The sequence below is a fragment of the Panulirus ornatus genome, chromosome 57 (genome assembly GCF_036320965.1).
Source record: "Panulirus ornatus isolate Po-2019 chromosome 57, ASM3632096v1, whole genome shotgun sequence".
Taxonomy (NCBI): domain Eukaryota; kingdom Metazoa; phylum Arthropoda; class Malacostraca; order Decapoda; family Palinuridae; genus Panulirus; species Panulirus ornatus.
In genome coordinates, this window is record NC_092280.1 from 6,822,478 (window position 1) to 6,840,606 (window position 18,129).

The 18,129-nt window shown below is 40.2% G+C and overlaps 5 protein-coding genes across 5 annotated transcripts; all 5 read left to right on the top strand.

Moving 5' to 3' along the window:
* The first annotated feature begins 333 nt into the window (after positions 1–333).
* Positions 334–1,539, top strand: LOC139766444 (uncharacterized). The gene is made up of 3 exons (XM_071695131.1): positions 334–397; positions 578–772; positions 1,140–1,539. Exons 1-3 carry the CDS (start codon positions 386–388, stop codon positions 1,455–1,457), a joined length of 525 nt encoding a protein of 174 aa, XP_071551232.1. The 5' UTR covers positions 334–385; the 3' UTR covers positions 1,458–1,539.
* A 2,473-nt stretch (positions 1,540–4,012) lies between these two features.
* LOC139766445 (uncharacterized) lies at positions 4,013–5,124 on the top strand. Its single transcript, XM_071695132.1, has 3 exons — positions 4,013–4,048; positions 4,213–4,407; positions 4,725–5,124. Exons 1-3 carry the CDS (start codon positions 4,037–4,039, stop codon positions 5,040–5,042), a joined length of 525 nt encoding a protein of 174 aa, XP_071551233.1. The 5' UTR covers positions 4,013–4,036; the 3' UTR covers positions 5,043–5,124.
* Positions 5,125–7,546: 2,422 nt separating this feature from the next.
* On the top strand, positions 7,547–8,717 carry LOC139766148 (uncharacterized). The gene is made up of 3 exons (XM_071694409.1): positions 7,547–7,646; positions 7,811–8,005; positions 8,324–8,717. Exons 1-3 carry the CDS (start codon positions 7,635–7,637, stop codon positions 8,639–8,641), a joined length of 525 nt encoding a protein of 174 aa, XP_071550510.1. The 5' UTR covers positions 7,547–7,634; the 3' UTR covers positions 8,642–8,717.
* Positions 8,718–11,004: 2,287 nt separating this feature from the next.
* On the top strand, positions 11,005–12,140 carry LOC139766147 (uncharacterized). Its single transcript, XM_071694408.1, has 3 exons — positions 11,005–11,039; positions 11,204–11,398; positions 11,717–12,140. Exons 1-3 carry the CDS (start codon positions 11,028–11,030, stop codon positions 12,056–12,058), a joined length of 549 nt encoding a protein of 182 aa, XP_071550509.1. The 5' UTR covers positions 11,005–11,027; the 3' UTR covers positions 12,059–12,140.
* A 2,262-nt stretch (positions 12,141–14,402) lies between these two features.
* LOC139766149 (uncharacterized) lies at positions 14,403–15,489 on the top strand. Its single transcript, XM_071694411.1, has 3 exons — positions 14,403–14,457; positions 14,622–14,816; positions 15,135–15,489. Exons 1-3 carry the CDS (start codon positions 14,446–14,448, stop codon positions 15,450–15,452), a joined length of 525 nt encoding a protein of 174 aa, XP_071550512.1. The 5' UTR covers positions 14,403–14,445; the 3' UTR covers positions 15,453–15,489.
* Positions 15,490–18,129: the final 2,640 nt, after the last annotated feature.

Here is an 18,129-nt window from a genome sequence, read left to right on the forward strand (position 1 = left end):
CACATAATACGTAGATTTCGGAATATAGGTCACTCAGCGCGTTCGTTCTCTTTCTCAACATCTCCGCATATATTCTGGCGCTCTCTAGTTACTGCTCTGTTGTCTTATTGAAACCCACAGCTCCTCATTAACCACAGCTTCAGATACCTTTCCCATCTCTCATTAACCAGATGATTATCTCTTCTCTTTGTGTCTCTTCGTACATCTCCGTCGCCCTGACGTTATTGCAACGCAAGCACCCTATTTTTTCCCCACCCTCTAAAAATACTGGAATGACTAGAACACAAGAGCTGGTGCGGTCACGTGACAATGGGCGGGGCTGCTGGTATAAAAGGCTCTGGCGTTCCTTAGGTAGCATCAGTCGCCCACGCCGTTCACCGCCATCATGACTTCAAAGGTGAATACCTTCTTATTGCTCTTTCCTCCCGGTGTTACATGTGTTATTAGAGCTGAACATCTGCAACACAAGCGTATAGCATAAAGTAACATCACAGTGCATTACAGATCAGGAGACAACAGGGGAAAGATCTGATTCAGTTGTGAATGTATTGGTTAGTAGTTTGCTCTCCTCTTGCAGGTTCTATTGCTGGCCTCCTTCATAGCTGCCGCCTTCGCCCGCCCCGACACTATTCCGGGATACGGTGCCCCCGCCCACCCAACACCCTCCTACAGCGCCCCCGCCCACCCTACGCCTTCCTACAGCGCTCCAGCACGCCCCAGACCATCCTACAGCGCCCCCGCCCCTGGTTACGCTGCCCCCTCTTATCCTGATGTAAGTTGAGGTAGCGAGGAATGGTACTTGATCTGTTATCACCCCGAGTCGTAGGGTTAATCAGGGTCCGATGTAATACATTTGATATTTCGTAAAGTAGATCGCAGAGGGAAGTACCTTAAACAGGAGGCATTGCTTGGTTCTGAGATAATCTTATGGTCATAGGAAAGAGTTTCTGATATTCACATCTTATCATCACTCATCATGAGTGTCTGTTAGATAACTTCAGTCTACGTATAGGAAGATAGTGGCATCCTGTCATTATCTGTAAAAAGAAGGAAAATTGAAGTAAGGGTCAAATTTGCCGAATGAGTTATGTGGACGATACACCATATGTTGATCGTGTGAAACATTCTTTTCGACACAGACTCCTCCACAGTACAACTCCCAGTACGCCGTCAGAGACGACTACTCCGGCAACGACTTCGGCCACCAGGAGACCCGAGACGGTTACGACACCCAGGGAACATACTACGTCCAGCTTCCCGACGGTCGTCTGCAGAAGGTGACTTACTACGTGAACGGTGATTCCGGCTATGTGGCGGAGGTCAGCTACGAGGGCGAGGCCCAGTACCCTACCTACCAGCCTGGCCCAGCTCCCTCCTACGGCCACGCCCCTGCTCCCTCCTACAGGCCTGCCCCAGCTCCCTCCTACAGGCCCGCCCCAGCACCTTCCTATGCTTAATCTGATATGAAGATCTTGGTGTGTCATGTTTACGATTGTATTTATTATCTGATATACAAATAAATGCCGCTATGTAAATGAATTCTCGTTTATTCTCAAATATACATCATACCTCCGTAAGTATACCTGTTATACAAAGATACAATACTGATGTGAAGAAAACGAAGACTGAGACGCATCACATACGTAAACATATCGCTGAAATTACTTTTTTTGCTTATGTCAAAAGGAAGTGATTATATGATGTTTTTGGGTCAGGTTTGGATTGACCCATCTTTCATGCGCTATAACTTTAACTCTTCAAAGTGGTATAAGCCCAGAAGTGTGCAGCTCCCACGTACATAAGGATAGTGACGCTCACATCAAATTTCTATCGCAAATTTATGTTTTCATGACTTTTTGCAAGTCTCCGGAAAGTTTACCAGACGATATGAAAGTATGGGTTGGAAAATGTAATTTTTCATATTTTTCTTGCATAAAACTATTTCCATTTTTGTTAAGGGCCTTAAACGTTCCATAGATTTGTCATTCAAAGTTTTTAGAAAGAACTTGATCAAAATATAATGGTTTAGAAAGTGACTTTGTCAATATCTTAAATATGAGATATTTCTATCTCTCTATATATAGGAAAATGAAGTCACAAACAAAAATTTATGCATCATATCCTGAGATGTCCCTTTGTCCAAATATTTTTACTTTAAACATATAAAGTCGTAAGACAAGATATAGATATTTTGTCCAAAGTTATTGAGGGGAACTTTTTATAAGTGAAACCTCAAGTTCATAAATCTTCAAAAAGTTCGAAGTATTATTTGTTGATCAAATGTAAAAGTGTATCTTCTATTATACAGTAAAATTTTTCTTTAACATCTATCATGCTGCTTCCTGCAGTGTGTATTTCGCATAGCTTTGTTTGTTTTTCGATAACGGAAAAAAGTCCCCTTCAAAGTCAAGCATTAAATGAAAGATTAAAAAATTGGGCTGGCATATCAGAAAGACAGATGAAAAAAGAAATTGATCAGATTAGATTCAAGTGAAAAACCTTTCCCTAATCAATGGAAAGGTCGTAGCTTGAAGGAAAGACTGAGAAGGTAAAGTGTTCTAAAGCTTAGTAATGCAGGGAAAAAGCAGACACCACAACGGCCCTATCATTGAGAAACCAGTAGCCACACTATAATCATGTGACGCTGTGGTTTGCCGAGTATTACGTTGTTTAGGTGATGGAGGGAGTAGAAGTAGAAGTAAAACTTATAAAAGAGGTAAAGGGGACCAGCACTGCGGCATAGAAGTGGGTTAAGTTTTGAGGTTAGGTGGGGTGTCGTGATAAGCCCGATTGTTATGTAGACTTAGACACTGAATAGAGGAGAGCAGTATTCCGAAATGATAATCAGTTGTTTGATAATGATGAATATTTTTCAGACATTTTCGTAAAAGATGTGAAAATCATTCTTATAGGCTTAGTTTTATCACGGCAACCTGAGCCTCATATGAAGTGATACATAATGTTGATAACAATGTATTGATAAACAAGATGAGAGTTTTGTTCGGTCAAAGAAAATATTCTGTTATCCGATGTTTGTTACTTTAAATCCTGATACATACGTAAGTACGGCAGGATATAGTGACGATGCTCAAGGTGTCTATCAATCTATCAACCAGACAGTTAAAATAACGAAGCATCTTAGACACTGAATATTTGACCTGTAAGATTCTAATTCAAAGATAAGAAGCTGTTCAGAGTTTTCTGAAATGTTCACTTCAAAGATGCCGAGAGATTATGAGCTCCATATTCATCATACGTCAGCCAAGGATGTTGCATGGTGGTTGGCCTGGACGAAAATAATGCCAGTTGTTATTGAAACCATTTACAAGCCAAAGGATGAAGACACACCATAGAAGAAAGCCTTCACAACAAAGAAATAATGGCAGTGCAAGATTGAAACCTTTGAAAATAACATGAATTTGCTCATTTAGATAATCATGAGGAGGCATGAAATAAGCTTTCATTAGCAGTTCAAGGTGTCACAATTAATAATGGTTTGTATATTATGGGAGGAAGCTCAAACATCTCTTTCTCTTGTAAAAGAGTTTGTGTGCTGACTAGTTTGATTAAAGAAACAGACTCCGTCCTCAGATGCCATTTGAATACCAGCGAGATGTAAAAATTTTCCTTAATGATAAAAACAATTATGATAAAAAGCACGGTTTCCATTACATATACGTTTAGAATAATTCACTGGAGTAAACAATTTCCGGTGTTGTCTGATTTCATTTGTAGGCAGATTATCATGAACATACACAGGCTGAAGCAGCTGTTGTAGTCACTTCCACTTCAGTACTATACTCCTTGTAAATAAAGCCAAAATTCATATTCTCTACTCAAGTCCTTAGGCTATCTGTTTCTACGGTAGATGCTGTCTGCACCAGCCTCACCACACCACAAGATTAGCTTCACCTTCTAAAGATAGTATCAACCTGAAGGCTGAGAGGGGGTCACGTGATAGCGGGTGGGGTTGCTGGTATAAAAGGCTGCGGAGTTCCTCAGGAAGCATCAGTTGCCTTCACTGTTCACTCTGATCATGACTTCCAAGGTGGATATATCTTCTTATATACTCGTCTTGAGTATAGTGCTAAGTTCTGACCAGTTACCACATAACTAAATATAGTATGATATAACCGTTTTTTGTTTTGCAAGAGTTTAGGCAGTAATAGTATGACAATTTGAATTTTGACCTCATGTGGCCTTACCTTGCAGGTCTTACTATTGGCGACCCTCGTGGCCACAGCCCTCGCTCGCCCCGACACTGTTCCGGCATACGGTGCCCCATCTCACCCACAACCCTCCTACAGCGCCCCCGCCCACCCCAGACCATCCTACAGCGCCCCCGCCCATCCAAGACCGTCCTACAGCGCCCCCGCTCCCGGTTACTCTGCTCCCACTTATCCTGATGTAAGTTGATGATGATGTTGGCTGTCGATATCTAAAGACATTTGGTTGAATAATGATTACTTAATAACAAGTCAAAGATCAAGTTACACTCTCTTAATGTTCATATGTCTGCATTGTTTGTTATGACATGTTCTTCAGCAATTTAACTCACTCTAAAGGAAAATCTCAGGTAAGGGTCGAAATGCAACACATGTTTGCTGCCATAAACCATTTCGCCAAGCTAGCAATGTGTTAAGTGGGAAGAAATGTGTTGTGAGAGAAAAATTCCACGTGTCACATATCATGTGGTAATTGTGGTAAACTCTTCTCCCCTACAGACTCCTCCACAGTACAATTCCCAGTACGCCGTCAGAGACGACTACTCCGGCAACGACTTCGGCCACCAGGAGACCCGAGACGGTTACGACACCCAGGGAACATACTACGTCCAGCTCCCCGACGGTCGTCTGCAGAAGGTGACTTACTACGTGAACGGTGATTCCGGCTATGTGGCGGAGGTCAGCTACGAGGGCGAGGCCCAATACTCCGCCTACCAGCCTGCCCCAGCACCCTCCTACGGCCACGCCCCTGCGCCCTCCTACAGGCCTGCCCCAGCTCCCTCCTACAGGCCCGCCCCAGCACCTTCCTATGCTTAATCTGATATGAAGATCTTGGTGTGTCATGTTTACGATTGTATTTATTATCTGATATATAAATAAATGCCGCTATGTAAATGAATTTTCGTTTATTCTCAAATACACATCACACCTCCGTAAGTATACCTGTTATACAAAGATACAATACTGATGTGAAGAAAACGAAGACTGAGGCGCATCCCATACATAAACTGTCACTGAAATTACTTTTTTTGCTTATGTCAAAAGGAAGTGATTATATGATGTTTTTGGGTCAGGTTTGGATTGACCCATCTATCATGCTCTATAACTTTAACTCTTCAAAGTGGTATAAGCCCAGAAGTGTGCAGCTCCCACCTACATAAGGATAGTGACGCTCACATCAAATTTCTATCGCAATTTTATGTTTTCATGACTTTTTGCAAGTCTCCGGAAAGTTTACCAGATGATGTGAAAGTACGGTTTGGAAAATGTAATTTTTCATATTTTTCTTGCATAAAACTATTTCCATTTTTGTTAAGGGCCTTAAACGTTCAATATATTTGTCATTCAAAGTTTTTAGGAAGAACGTAATCAAAATATAATGGTTTAGAAAGTGACTTTGTCAATATCTTAGATATGATATATTTTTTTCTCTCTCTCTGTCTATATATATAGGAAAATGAAGTCACAAAGATTTATCCATCATATCCTGAGATGTCCCTTTGTTCAAATATTTCTACTCTAAACATATAAAGTCGTAAGACAAGATATAGATATTTTGTCCAAAGTTATCGAGGGGAAGTTTTTATAAGTGAAACGTCAAGTACATAAATCTTCAAAAACTTCGAAGTATTATTTGTTGATCAAATGTAAAAGTGTATCTTTAAGTTTTGATTCTATTATACAATAAAATTTTCTTTAACATCTATCATGCTGCTTCCTGCAGTATGTATTTCACATAGCTTTGTTTGTTTTTCGATAATGGAAAAAGTCCCCTTCAAAGTGAAGCATTAAATGAAAGATAAAAAATATGAGCTGGAATATTAGAAAGAGAGATGAAAAAAGGAAATGATCAGATTCAAGTGAAAAACCTTTCCCTAATCAAGGAAAAGGTCGTAGCTTGAAGGAAAGACATGAGAAGGTAAAGTGTTCTAAAGCTTAGTAATGCAGGGAAAAAAGCAGACACCACAACGGCCCTATCATTGAGAAACCAGTAGCCACACTATAATCATGTGACGCTGTGGTTTGCCGAGTATTACGTTGTTTAGGTGATGGAGGGAGTAGAAGTAGAAGTAAAACTTATAAAAGAGGTAAAGGGGACCAGCACTGCGGCATAGAAGTGGGTTAAGTTCTGAGGTTAGGTGAGGTGTCGTGATAAGTCCGATTGTTATGTAGACTTAGACACTGAATAGAGGAGAGCAGTGTTCCGAAATGATAATCAGTTGCTTGATAATGATGAAAAATTTTCAGACATTTTCGTAAAAGATGTGAAAATCATTCTTATAGGCATAGTTTTATCACGGCAACCTGAGCCTCATATGAAGTGATACATAATGTTGATAACAATGTATTGATAAACAAGATGAGAGTTCAGTTCGGTCAAAGAAAATATTCTGTTATCCGATATTTGTTACTTTAAATCCTGTTACACACGTAAGTACGGCAGGTATAGTGACGACGCTCAAGGTGTCTATCAATCTATCAACAAGACAGTTAAGATAACGAAGCATCTTAGACACTGAATATTTGACCTGTAAGATTCTAATTCAAAGATAAGAAGCTGTTCAGAGTTTTCTGAAATGTTCACTTCAAAGATGCCGAGAGATTATGAGCTCCATATTCATCATACGTCAGCCAAGGATGTTGCCGGGTGGTTTGCCTGGACGAAAATAATGCCAGTTGTTATTGGAACCATTTACAAGCCAAAGGATGAAAACACACCATAGAAGAAAGCCTTCACAACAAAGAAATAATGGCAGTGCAAGATTGAAACCTTTGAAAATAACATGAATTTGCTCATTTAGATAATCATGAGGAGGCATGAAATAAGCTTTCATCAGCAGTTCAAGGTGTCGCAATTAATAATGGTTTGTATATCATGAGACGAGGCTCAAACATCTCTTTCTCTTGTAAAAGAGTTAGTGTGCTGACTAGTTTGATAAAAGAAACAGAGACTTTGACCTCAGATTCCATTTGAATACCAATTAAATGTAAAAATTCCCCTTAATGATAAAAACAATGATAATAAAAAGCAGGATTTCCATTACATATACGTTTACAATAATTCACTGGAGTAAACAATTTTGGGTGTTGTCTGATTTCATTTGTAGGCAGATTATCATGAACATACACAGGCTGAAGCAGCTGTTGTAGTCACTTCCACTTCAGTACTATACTCCTTGTAAATAAAGCCAAAATTCATATTCTCTACTCCAGTCCTTAGGCTATCTGTTTCTACGGTAGATGCTGTCTGCACCAGCCTCACCACACCACAAGATTAGCTTCACCTTCTAAAGATAGTATGAACCTGAAGGCTGAGAGGGGGTCATGTGATAGCGGGTGGGGTTGCTGGTATAAAAGGCTGCGGAGTTCCTCAGGACGCATCAGTTGCCTTCACTGTTCACTCTGATCATGACTTCCAAGGTGGATATATCTTCTTATATACTCGTCTTGAGCATAGTGCTAAGTTCTGACCAGTTACCACATAACTAAATATAGTATGATATAACCGTTTTTTGTTTTGCAAGAGTTTAGGCAGTAATAGTATGACAATTTGAATTTTGACCTCATGTGGCCTTACCTTGCAGGTCTTACTATTGGCGACCCTCGTGGTCGCAGCCCTCGCTCGCCCCGACACTGTTCCGGCATACGGTGCCCCATCTCACCCACAACCCTCCTACAGCGCCCCCGCCCACCCCAGACCATCCTACAGCGCCCCCGCCCACCCAAGACCGTCCTACAGCGCCCCCGCCCCCGGTTACTCTGCTCCCACTTATCCTGATGTAAGTTGATGATGATGTTGGCTGTCGATATCTAAAGACATTTGGTTAGAATAATGATTACTTAATAACAAGTCAAAGATCATGTTACACTCTCTTAATGTTCATATGTCTGCATTGTTTGTTATGACATGATCTTCAGCAATTTAACTCACTCTAAAGGAAAATCTCAGGTAAGGGTCGAAATGCAACACATGTTTGCTGCCATAAACCATTTCGCCAAGCTAGCAATGTGCTAAGTGGGAAGAAATGTGTTGTGAGGGAAAAATTCCACGTGTCACATATCATGTGGTAATTGTGGTAAACTCTTCTCCCCTACAGACTCCTCCACAGTACAATTCCCAGTATGCCGTCAAGGACGACTACTCCGGCAACGACTTCGGCCACCAGGAGACCCGAGACGGTTACGACACCCAGGGAACATACTACGTCCAGCTCCCCGACGGTCGTCTGCAGAAGGTGACTTACTATGTGAACGGTGATTCCGGCTATGTGGCGGAGGTCAGCTACGAGGGCGAGGCCCAATACTCCGCATACCAGCCCGCTCCAGCACCCTCCTACGGCCACGCCCCTGCACCCTCCTACAGGCCCGCCCCAGCTCCCTCCTACAGGCCCGCCCCAGCACCTTCCTATGCTTAATCTGATATGAAGATCTTGGAGTGTCATTTTTACGATTGTATTTATTATCTGATATATAAATAAATGCCGCTATGTAAATGAATTCTCGTTTATTCTCAAATATACATCATACCTCCGTAAGTATACCTGTTATACAAAGATACAATACTGATGTAAAGAAAACGAAGACTGAGACGCATCACATACGTAAACATGTCACTGAAATTACTTTTTTGCTTATGTCAAAAGGAAGTGATTATATGATGTCTTTGGGTCAGGTTTGGATTGACCCATCTTTCATGCGCTATAACTTTAACTCTTCAAAGTGGTATAAGCCCAGAAGTGTGCAGCTCCCACGTACATAAGGATAGTGAAGCTCACATCAAATTTCTATCGCAATTGTATGTTTTCCTGACTTTTTGCATGTCTCCGGAAAGTTTACCAGATGATGTGAAAGTACGGTTTGGAAAATGTAATTTTTCATATTTTTCTTGCATAAAACTATTTCCATTTTTGTTAAGGGCCTTAAACGTAAGACAAGATATAAATATTTTGTCCAAAGTTATCGAGGGGAACTTTTTATAAGTGAAACCTCAAGTACATAAATCTTCAAAAAGTTCGAAGTATTATTTGTTGATCAAATGTAAAAGTGTATCTTTAAGTTTTGATGCTATTATACAATAAAATTTTTCTTTAACATCTATCATGCTGCTTCCTGCAGTATGTATTTCACATAGCTTTGTTTGTTTTTCGATAATGGAAAAACTCCCCTTCAAAGTCAAGCATTAAATGAAAGATTAAAAAAATTGGGCTGGCATGTTAGAATGACAGATGAAAAAAGGAAATGATCAGATTCAAGTGAAAAACCTTTTCCTAATCAAGTAAAAGGTCGTAGCTTGAAGGAAAGACATGAGAAGGTAAAGTGTTCTAAAGCTTAGTAATGCAGGGAAAAAAGCAGACATCACAACGGCCCTATCAGTGAGAAACCAGTAGCCACACTATAATCATGTGACGCTGTGGTTTGCCGAGTATTACGTTGTTTAGGTGATGGAGGGAGTAGAAGTAGAAGTAAAACTTATAAAAGAGGTAAAGGGGACCAGCACTGCGGCATAGAAGTGGGTTAAGTTCTGAGGTTAGGTGGCGTGTCGTGATAAGCCCGATTGTTATGTAGACTTAGACACTGAATAGAGGAGAGCAGTATTCCGAAATGATAATCAGTTGCTTGATAATGATGAATAATTGTCAGACATTTTCTTAAAAGATGTGAAAATCATTCTTATAGGCTTAGTTTTATCACGGCAACGTGAGCCTCATATGAAGTGATACATAATGTTGATAACAATGTATTGATAAACAAGATGAGAGTTCAGTTCGGTCAAAGAAAATATTCTGTTATCCGATATTTGTTACTTTAAATCCTGTTATATACGTAAGTACGGCAGGATATAGTGACGACGCTCATGGTGTCTATCAATCTATCAACAAGACAGTTAAGATAACGAAGCATCTTAGACACTGAATATTTCACCTGTAAGATTCTAATTCAAAGATAAGAAGCTGTTCAGAGTTTTCCGGACTGTTCATTTGAAAGATGCCGAGAGATTATGAGGTCCATATTCATCATACGTCAGCCAAGGATGTTGCCGGGTGGTTGGACTGGACGAAAATAATGCCAGTTGTTACTGAAACCCTTTACAAGCCAAAGGATGAAAACACACCTTACAAGAAAGCATTTACAACAAAGAAATAATGGCAGTGCAAGATTGAAACCTTTGAAAATAACATGAATTTGCTCATTTAGATAATCATGAGGAGGCATGAAATAAGCTTTCATCAGCAGTTCAAGGTGTCACAATTAATAATGGTCTGTATATAATGAGAGGAAGCTCAAACATCTCTTTCTCTTGTAAAAGAGTTCGTGTGCTGACTAGTTTGATTAAAGAAACAGAGACTCCGACCTCAGATGCAATCTGAATACCAATCAGATGTAAAAATTCCCCTTAATGATAAAAACAATAATAATAAAAAGCAGGGTTTCCATTACATATACGTTTAGAATAATTCACTGGAGTTAATAATTCAGGTGTTGTCTGCTTTCATTTGTAGACAGATCATCATGAACATACACAGCCTGAAGCAGCTGTTGTAGTCACTTCCACTTCAGTACTATACTCCTTGTAAATAAAGCCAAAATTCATATTCTCTACTCCAGTCCTTAGGCTATCTGTTTCTACGGTAGATGCTGTCTGCACCAGCCTCACCACACCACAAGATTAGCTTCACCTTCTAAAGATAGTATCAACCTGAAGGCTGAGAGGGGGTCACGTGATAGCGGGTGGGGTTGCTGGTATAAAAGGCTGCGGAGTTCCTCAGGAAGCATCAGTTGCCTTCACTGTTCACTCTGATCATGACTTCCAAGGTGGATATATCTTCTTATATACTCGTCTTGAGCATAGTGCTAAGTTCTGACCAGTTACCACATAACTAAATATAGTATGATATAACCGTTTTTTGTTTTGCAAGAGTTTAGGCAGTAATAGTATGACAATTTGAATTTTGACCTCTTGTGGTCTTACCTTGCAGGTCTTACTATTGGCGACCCTCGTGGGCGCAGCCCTCGCTCGCCCAGACACTGTTCCGGCATACGGTGCCCCATCTCACCCACAACCCTCCTACAGCGCCCCCGCCCACCCCAGACCATCCTACAGCGCCCCCGCCCATCCAAGACCATCCTACAGCGCCCCCGCCCCCGGTTACTCTGCTCCCACTTATCCTGATGAAAGTTGATGATGATGTTGGCTGTCGATATCTAAAGACATTTGGTTAGAATAATGATTTCTTAATAACAAGTCAAAGATCATGTTACACTCTCTTAATGTTCATATGTCTGCATTGTTTGTTATGACATGTTCTTCAGCAATTCAACTCACTCTAAAGGAAAATCTCAGGTAAGGGTCGAAATGCAACACATGTTTGCTGCCATAAACCAATTCGCCAAGCTAGCAATGTGCTAAGTGGGAAGGAATGTGTTGTGAGGGAAAAATTCCACGTGTCACATATCATGTGGTAATTGTGGTAAACTCTTCTCCCCTACAGACTCCTCCACAGTACAACTCCCAGTATGCCGTCAAGGACGACTACTCCGGCAACGACTTCGGCCACCAGGAGACCCGAGACGGTTACGACACCCAGGGAACATACTACGTCCAGCTCCCCGACGGTCGTCTGCAGAAGGTGACTTACTACGTGAACGGTGATTCCGGCTATGTGGCGGAGGTCAGCTACGAGGGCGAGGCCCAATACTCCGCCTACCAGCCCGCTCCAGCACCCTCCTACGGCCACGCCCCTGCTCCCTCCTACAGGCCCGCCCCAGCTCCCTCCTACAGGCCCGCCCCAGCTCCCTCCTACAGGCCCGCCCCAGCACCTTCCTATGCTTAATCTGATATGAAGATCTTGGTGTGTCATTTTTACGATTGTATTTATTATCTGATATATAAATAAATGCCGCTATGTAAATGAATTCTCGTTTATTCTCAAATATACATCATACCTCCGTAAGTATACCTGTTATACAAAGATACAATACTGATGTAAAGAAAACGAAGACTGAGACGCATCACATACGTAAACATGTCACTGAAATTACTTTTTTGCTTATGTCAAAAGGAAGTGATTATATGATGTCTTTGGGTCAGGTCTGGACTGACCCATCTTTCATGCGCTATAACTTTAACTCTTCAAAGTGGTATAAGCCCAGAAGTGTGCAGCTTCCGCGTACATAAGGATAGTGACGCTCACATCAAATTTCTATCGCAATTTTATGTTTTCCTGACTTTTTGCATGTCTCCGGAAAGTTTACCAGATGATGTGAAAGTACGGTTTGGAAAATGTAATTTTTCATATTTTTCTTGCATAAAACTATTTCCATTTTTGATAAGGGCCTTAAACGTAAGACAAGATATAAATTTTTTGTCCAAAGTTATCGAGGGGAACTTTTTATAAGTGAAACCTCAAGTACATAAATCTTCAAAAAGTTCGAAGTATTATTTGTTGATCAAATGTAAAAGTGTATCTTTACGTTTTGATTCTATTATACAATAAAATTTTTCTTTAACATCTATCATGCTGCTTCCTGCAGTGTGTATTTCACATAGCTTTGTTTGTTTTTCGATAATGGAAAAAGTCCCCTTCAAAGTCAAGCATTAAATGAAAGATTAAAAAAAATGGGCTGGCATGTTAGAATGAGAGATGAAAAAAGGAAATGATCAGATTCAAGTGAAAAACCTTTTCCTAATCAAGGAAAAGGTCGTAGCTTGAAGGAAAGACATGAGAAGGTAAAGTGTTCTAAAGCTTAGTAATGCAGGGAAAAAAGCAGACACCACAACGGCCCTATCATTGAGAAACCAGTAGTCACACTATAATCATGTGACGCTGTGGTTTGCCGAGTATTACGTTGTTTAGGTGATGGAGGGAGTAGAAGTAGAAGTAAAACCTATAAAAGAGGTAAAGGGGACCAGCACTGCGGCATAGAAGTGGGTTAAGTTTTGAGGTTAGGTGGGGTGTCATGATAAGTCCGATTGTTATGTAGACTTAGACACTGAATAGAGGAGAGCAGTGTTCCGAAATTATAATCATTTGCTTGATAATGATGAATAATTTTCAGACATTTTCGTAAAAGATGTGAAAATCATTCTTATAGGCTTAGTTTTATCACGGCAACCTGAGCCTCATATGAAGTGATACATAGTGTTGATAACAATGTATTGATAAACAAGATGAGAGTTTTGTTCGGTCAAAGAAAATATTCTGTTATCCGATATTTGTTACTTTAAATCCTGTTACACACGTAAGTACGGCAGGATATAGTGACGACGCTCAAGGTGTCTATCAATCTATCAACAAGACATTTAAAATAACGAAGCATCTTAGACACTGAATATTTGACCTGTAAGATTCTAATTCAAAGATAAGAAGCAGTTCATAGTTTTCTGGACTGTTCAGTTCAAAGATGCCCAGAGATTATGAGCTCCATATTCATCATACGTCAGCCAAGGATGTTGCATGGTGGTTGGCCTGGACGAAAATAATGCCAGTTGTTATTGAAACCATTTACAAGCTAAAGGATGAAAACACACCATAGAAGAAAGCCTTCACAACAAAGAAATAATGGCATTGCAAGATTGAAACCTTTGAAAATAACATGAATTTGCTCATTTAGATAATCATGAGGAGGCATGAAATAAGCTTTCATCAGCAGTTCAAGGTGTCACAATTAATAATGGTCTGTATATAATGAGAGGAGGCTCAAACATCTCTTTCTCTTGTAAAAGAGTTCGTGTGCTGACTAGTTTGATTAAAGAAACAGAGACTCCGTCCTCAGATGCCATTTGAATACCAACGAGATGTAAAAATTTTCCTTAATGATAAAAACAATTATGATAAAAAGCAGGGTTTCCATTACATATACGTTTAGAATAATTCACTGGAGTAAATGATTTCCGGTGTTGTCTGATTTCATTTGTAGACAGATCATCATGAACATACACAGGCTGAAGCAGCTGTTGTAGTCACTTCCACTTCAGTACTATACTCCTTGTAAATAAAGCCAAAATTCATATTCTCTACTCCAGTCCTTAGGCTATCTGTTTCTACGGTAGATGCTGTCTGCACCAGCCTCACCACACCACAAGATTAGCTTCACCTTCTAAAGATAGTATCAACCTGAAGGCTGAGAGGGGGTCATGTGATAGCGGGTGGGGTTGCTGGTATAAAAGGCTGTGGCGTTCCTCAGGACGCATCAGTTGCCTTCACTGTTCACTCTGATCATGACTTCCAAGGTGGATATATCTTCTTATATACTCGTCTTGAGCATAGTGCTAAGTTCTGACCAGTTACCACATAACTAGATATAGTATGATATAACCGTTTTTTGTTTTGCAAGAGTTTAGGCAGTACTAGTATGACAATTTGAATTTTGACCTCTTGTGGCCTTACCTTGCAGGTCTTACTATTGGCGACCCTCGTGGGCGCAGCCCTCGCTCGCCCCGACACTGTTCCGGCATACGGTGCCCCATCTCACCCACAACCCTCCTACAGCGCCCCCGCCCACCCCAGACCATCCTACAGCGCCCCCGCCCACCCAAGACCGTCCTACAGCGCCCCCGCCCCCGGTTACTCTGCTCCCACTTATCCTTATGTAAGTTGATGATGATGTTGGCTGTCGATATCTAAAGACATTTGGTTAGAATAATGATTACTTAATAACATGTCAAAGATCAAGTTACACTCTCTTAATGTTCATATGTCTGCATTGTTTGTTATGATATGTTGTTCAGTAACTTAACTGACTCTAAAGGAAAATCTCAGGTAAGGGTCGAAATGCAACACATGTTTGCTGCCATAAACCAATTCGCCAAGCTAGAAATGTGCCAAGTGGGAAGAAATATGTTGTGAGAGAAAAATTCCACGTGTCACATATCATGTGGTAATTGTGGTAAACTCTTTTCCCCTACAGACTCCTCCACAGTACAATTCCCAGTACGCCGTCAGAGACGACTACTCCGGCAACGACTTCGGCCACCAGGAGACCCGAGACGGTTACGACACCCAGGGAACATACTACGTCCAGCTCCCCGACGGTCGTCTGCAGAAGGTGACTTACTACGTGAACGGTGATTCCGGCTATGTGGCGGAGGTCAGCTACGAGGGCGAGGCCCAATACTCCGCCTACCAGCCTGCCCCAGCACCCTCCTACGGCCACGCCCCTGCTCCTTCCTATAGACCTGCCCCAGCACCCTCCTACAGGCCCGCTCCAGCACCCTCATATGCTTAATCTGTTATGATGAACTTGATGTAATGTCATATTTACGATTATATGTATAATTAAATGCCCCTATGAAAAAGAATTTTTGTTGACTCATATATATACCTATACATCCATAAGTAATACATGAGATACACAGATACAATACTGATGTAAAGAAAACGAAGATAGAAACATATCATATACATACTCTTCTCAATGAAATTACATTTAAGCTTATGTCAAGCGGAAGTGACTTTCTGGTGTTTTAGGGCCAGGTCTGGATTGATATATTTCCTTCGGTATAACTTTAACTCTGCAGGATGGCATAAGCTCAGACGTGTATATCTCCCGCGTACATAAGAATGGTAACGCTCACATCAAACTTCTGTTACGATCTTATTTTTTCTTAACTTTTTGCACGTTTCTGAAAAATTTGCCGGAAGATATAAAACTAAGGTCTTGAAAATACAATTTTTCATATTCTTCTAGGATAAAACTATCTCTATTTTTGGTGAGGACTTTAAACATTCCATAGATTTGTCATTCAAAGTTTTTACAACGAACTTGATCAAAATATAATGGTTTAGAAAGTGACTTTCTCAATCGCTTCTCGGCCTTTTGGCTAAGATCAAAGAGTTAAGTGTGTCAATATCTTAAATACGAGATTTTTCTCTTTATATGTAGAAAAATGATGTCACAAACAAATATTTATGCATGATATGAGATATCCCGTTGTCCAAATGCTGTATTGTGTCGAAAGTTATCTAAGGGAATTTCTTATAAGTGAAACCTCAAGGATATTTCTTTTCAAAATGTTCAAAGTATCATTTGCTGATGAAATGCAAATATCTAACTTTAGATTTTGATTCTATAATGATATCAACATCTTTTTTCTTGTTTTTTATCATGTTGTTTCCTGTAAAGTGTATTTCACAAAGCTTTGTTTTTTCGGTCGTGGACAAAAAGTTCTCTTCGAAGTCAAGCATTAAACGAAACATAAAAAAAAGGGCTGGAATCGAAGAAAGAAGGACGAAAAAGTAAAATTATCTGAGATTAGAAAAGAAGTGAAAAACTTTTCCCTAAACAAGGAAAAGGTTGTATCCTGTAGGAAAGACATGAGAAGGTAAAGTGATCTAAAGCTTAGTAATGCAGGGAAAAAAGCAGACATGACAACGGCCCTATCATTGAGAAACCAGTAGCCACACAATAATCATGTGACGCTGTGGTTTGCCGAGTATGTTTAGGTGATGGAGAGAGTAAAAGCAAAAGCAGAATTTATAAAAAGAGGCAAAGAGAACCAGTACTGCGGTACAGAAGTGGGTCAAGTTCTGAGGTTAAGTGGGAAGACGTGATAAGCCCGATTGTATTGGACTCGACTCTGTCAAGTAAGCTATGTACACTTAGAACCTGAGGAGGACAGTGTTCCGAAAAGATAATCGATTGCATGATAATATTAGATAATTTTTAGAAATTTTCTTAAAAGATGTGAAAATCATTCTTATAGGCTTAGTTTTATCACGGCAACCTGAGCCTCATATGAAGTGATACATAGTGCTGATGGTTAATGTATTAACAATCAAGATAAGAGTTCTGTTCAAAGAAAATATTCTGTTATCCGATAATTGTTAATTTAAATCCTGTTACATACGTAAGTACGGCAGGATATAGTGACGACGCTAAAGGTGTCTGTCACTCTGTCAACAAGACAGTTAAGATAACGAAGCATCTTAGACACTGAATATTCTAGCTGTAAGAATCTAATTGAAAGATGAGAAGCTGTTCCGAGTTTTCTGGACTGTTCACTTCATAGTTGCTGAAAGATTATGAGCGCCACATTCATCGTACGTCAGCCAAGGATGTTGCTGGGTGATCGACCGGGGAGTGATTAATGTCGGTTATCTATAAAACTTTTTACAGGCTAAAGGATATGATCAGACTGCACTAGAAATCGTCTACAATAGAAAAAAAATTAATGTTCGTGCAAGATTCAAACCTCTACGATAAGAATATATTTGTTCGTGTAGATAATCATATGTATTCATGAAATAAGCTTTCATCAGCGTTTCAATGTGTCATAATTGATCAGAGATTATGTACGATGAGAAGCTCAAAGATTTCTTTCGGTTATGAAATGCTTTATGAACTGACTAGTTTAATTAAAAGGAACGGAGACTCCGACCTAAAATGTCATTTGAAAACCAATTAGATGTAGAATATCTATTTTAACAATAACATAAAGCTCAGTTTCCTTTACATATGGGATTGAAATTACTCTCTGGAGTAAATAATTTCCCGTATTATCTGACATCATTTTGTAGACAGGTAATCATGAAGATACACAGCATGAGGCAGTTGTTGTAGTCATTTCCACTTCAGAACTACATGCCTTGTAAATGAAATCAGAATTTATGATCTTTGCTCCAGTCCTCAGGCTATCTCTTCCTGCAGTAGTAGCTGTCAGCACCCACCCTCACCTCACCACTAGAATGCCTTCACCTTGTAAAGATAGTGTCAACCCGAAGGCCGGGAGGGTCACGTGATAGCAGGTGGAGTTGGTGGTATAAAAGGCTGTGGAGTTCCTCAGGACGCATCAGTTGCCTTCACTGTTCACTCACATCATGACTTCCAAGGTGGATATATCTTCTTATATACTCGTCTTGGGCATAGTGCTGAGTTCTGATCAGTTATTACATAGCAAAATGTA

Bases quoted from the DNA above. Each gene is read 5' to 3' on its own strand.
- LOC139766444 (XM_071695131.1), top strand. The intron at 773-1,139 runs GTAAGTTGAGGT...TTTTCGACACAG, and splicing joins CTGCCCCCTCTTATCCTGAT to ACTCCTCCACAGTACAACTC.
- LOC139766445 (XM_071695132.1), top strand. The intron at 4,408-4,724 runs GTAAGTTGATGA...TCTCCCCTACAG, and splicing joins CTGCTCCCACTTATCCTGAT to ACTCCTCCACAGTACAATTC.
- LOC139766148 (XM_071694409.1), top strand. The intron at 8,006-8,323 runs GTAAGTTGATGA...TCTCCCCTACAG, and splicing joins CTGCTCCCACTTATCCTGAT to ACTCCTCCACAGTACAATTC.
- LOC139766147 (XM_071694408.1), top strand. The intron at 11,399-11,716 runs GAAAGTTGATGA...TCTCCCCTACAG, and splicing joins CTGCTCCCACTTATCCTGAT to ACTCCTCCACAGTACAACTC.
- LOC139766149 (XM_071694411.1), top strand. The intron at 14,817-15,134 runs GTAAGTTGATGA...TTTCCCCTACAG, and splicing joins CTGCTCCCACTTATCCTTAT to ACTCCTCCACAGTACAATTC.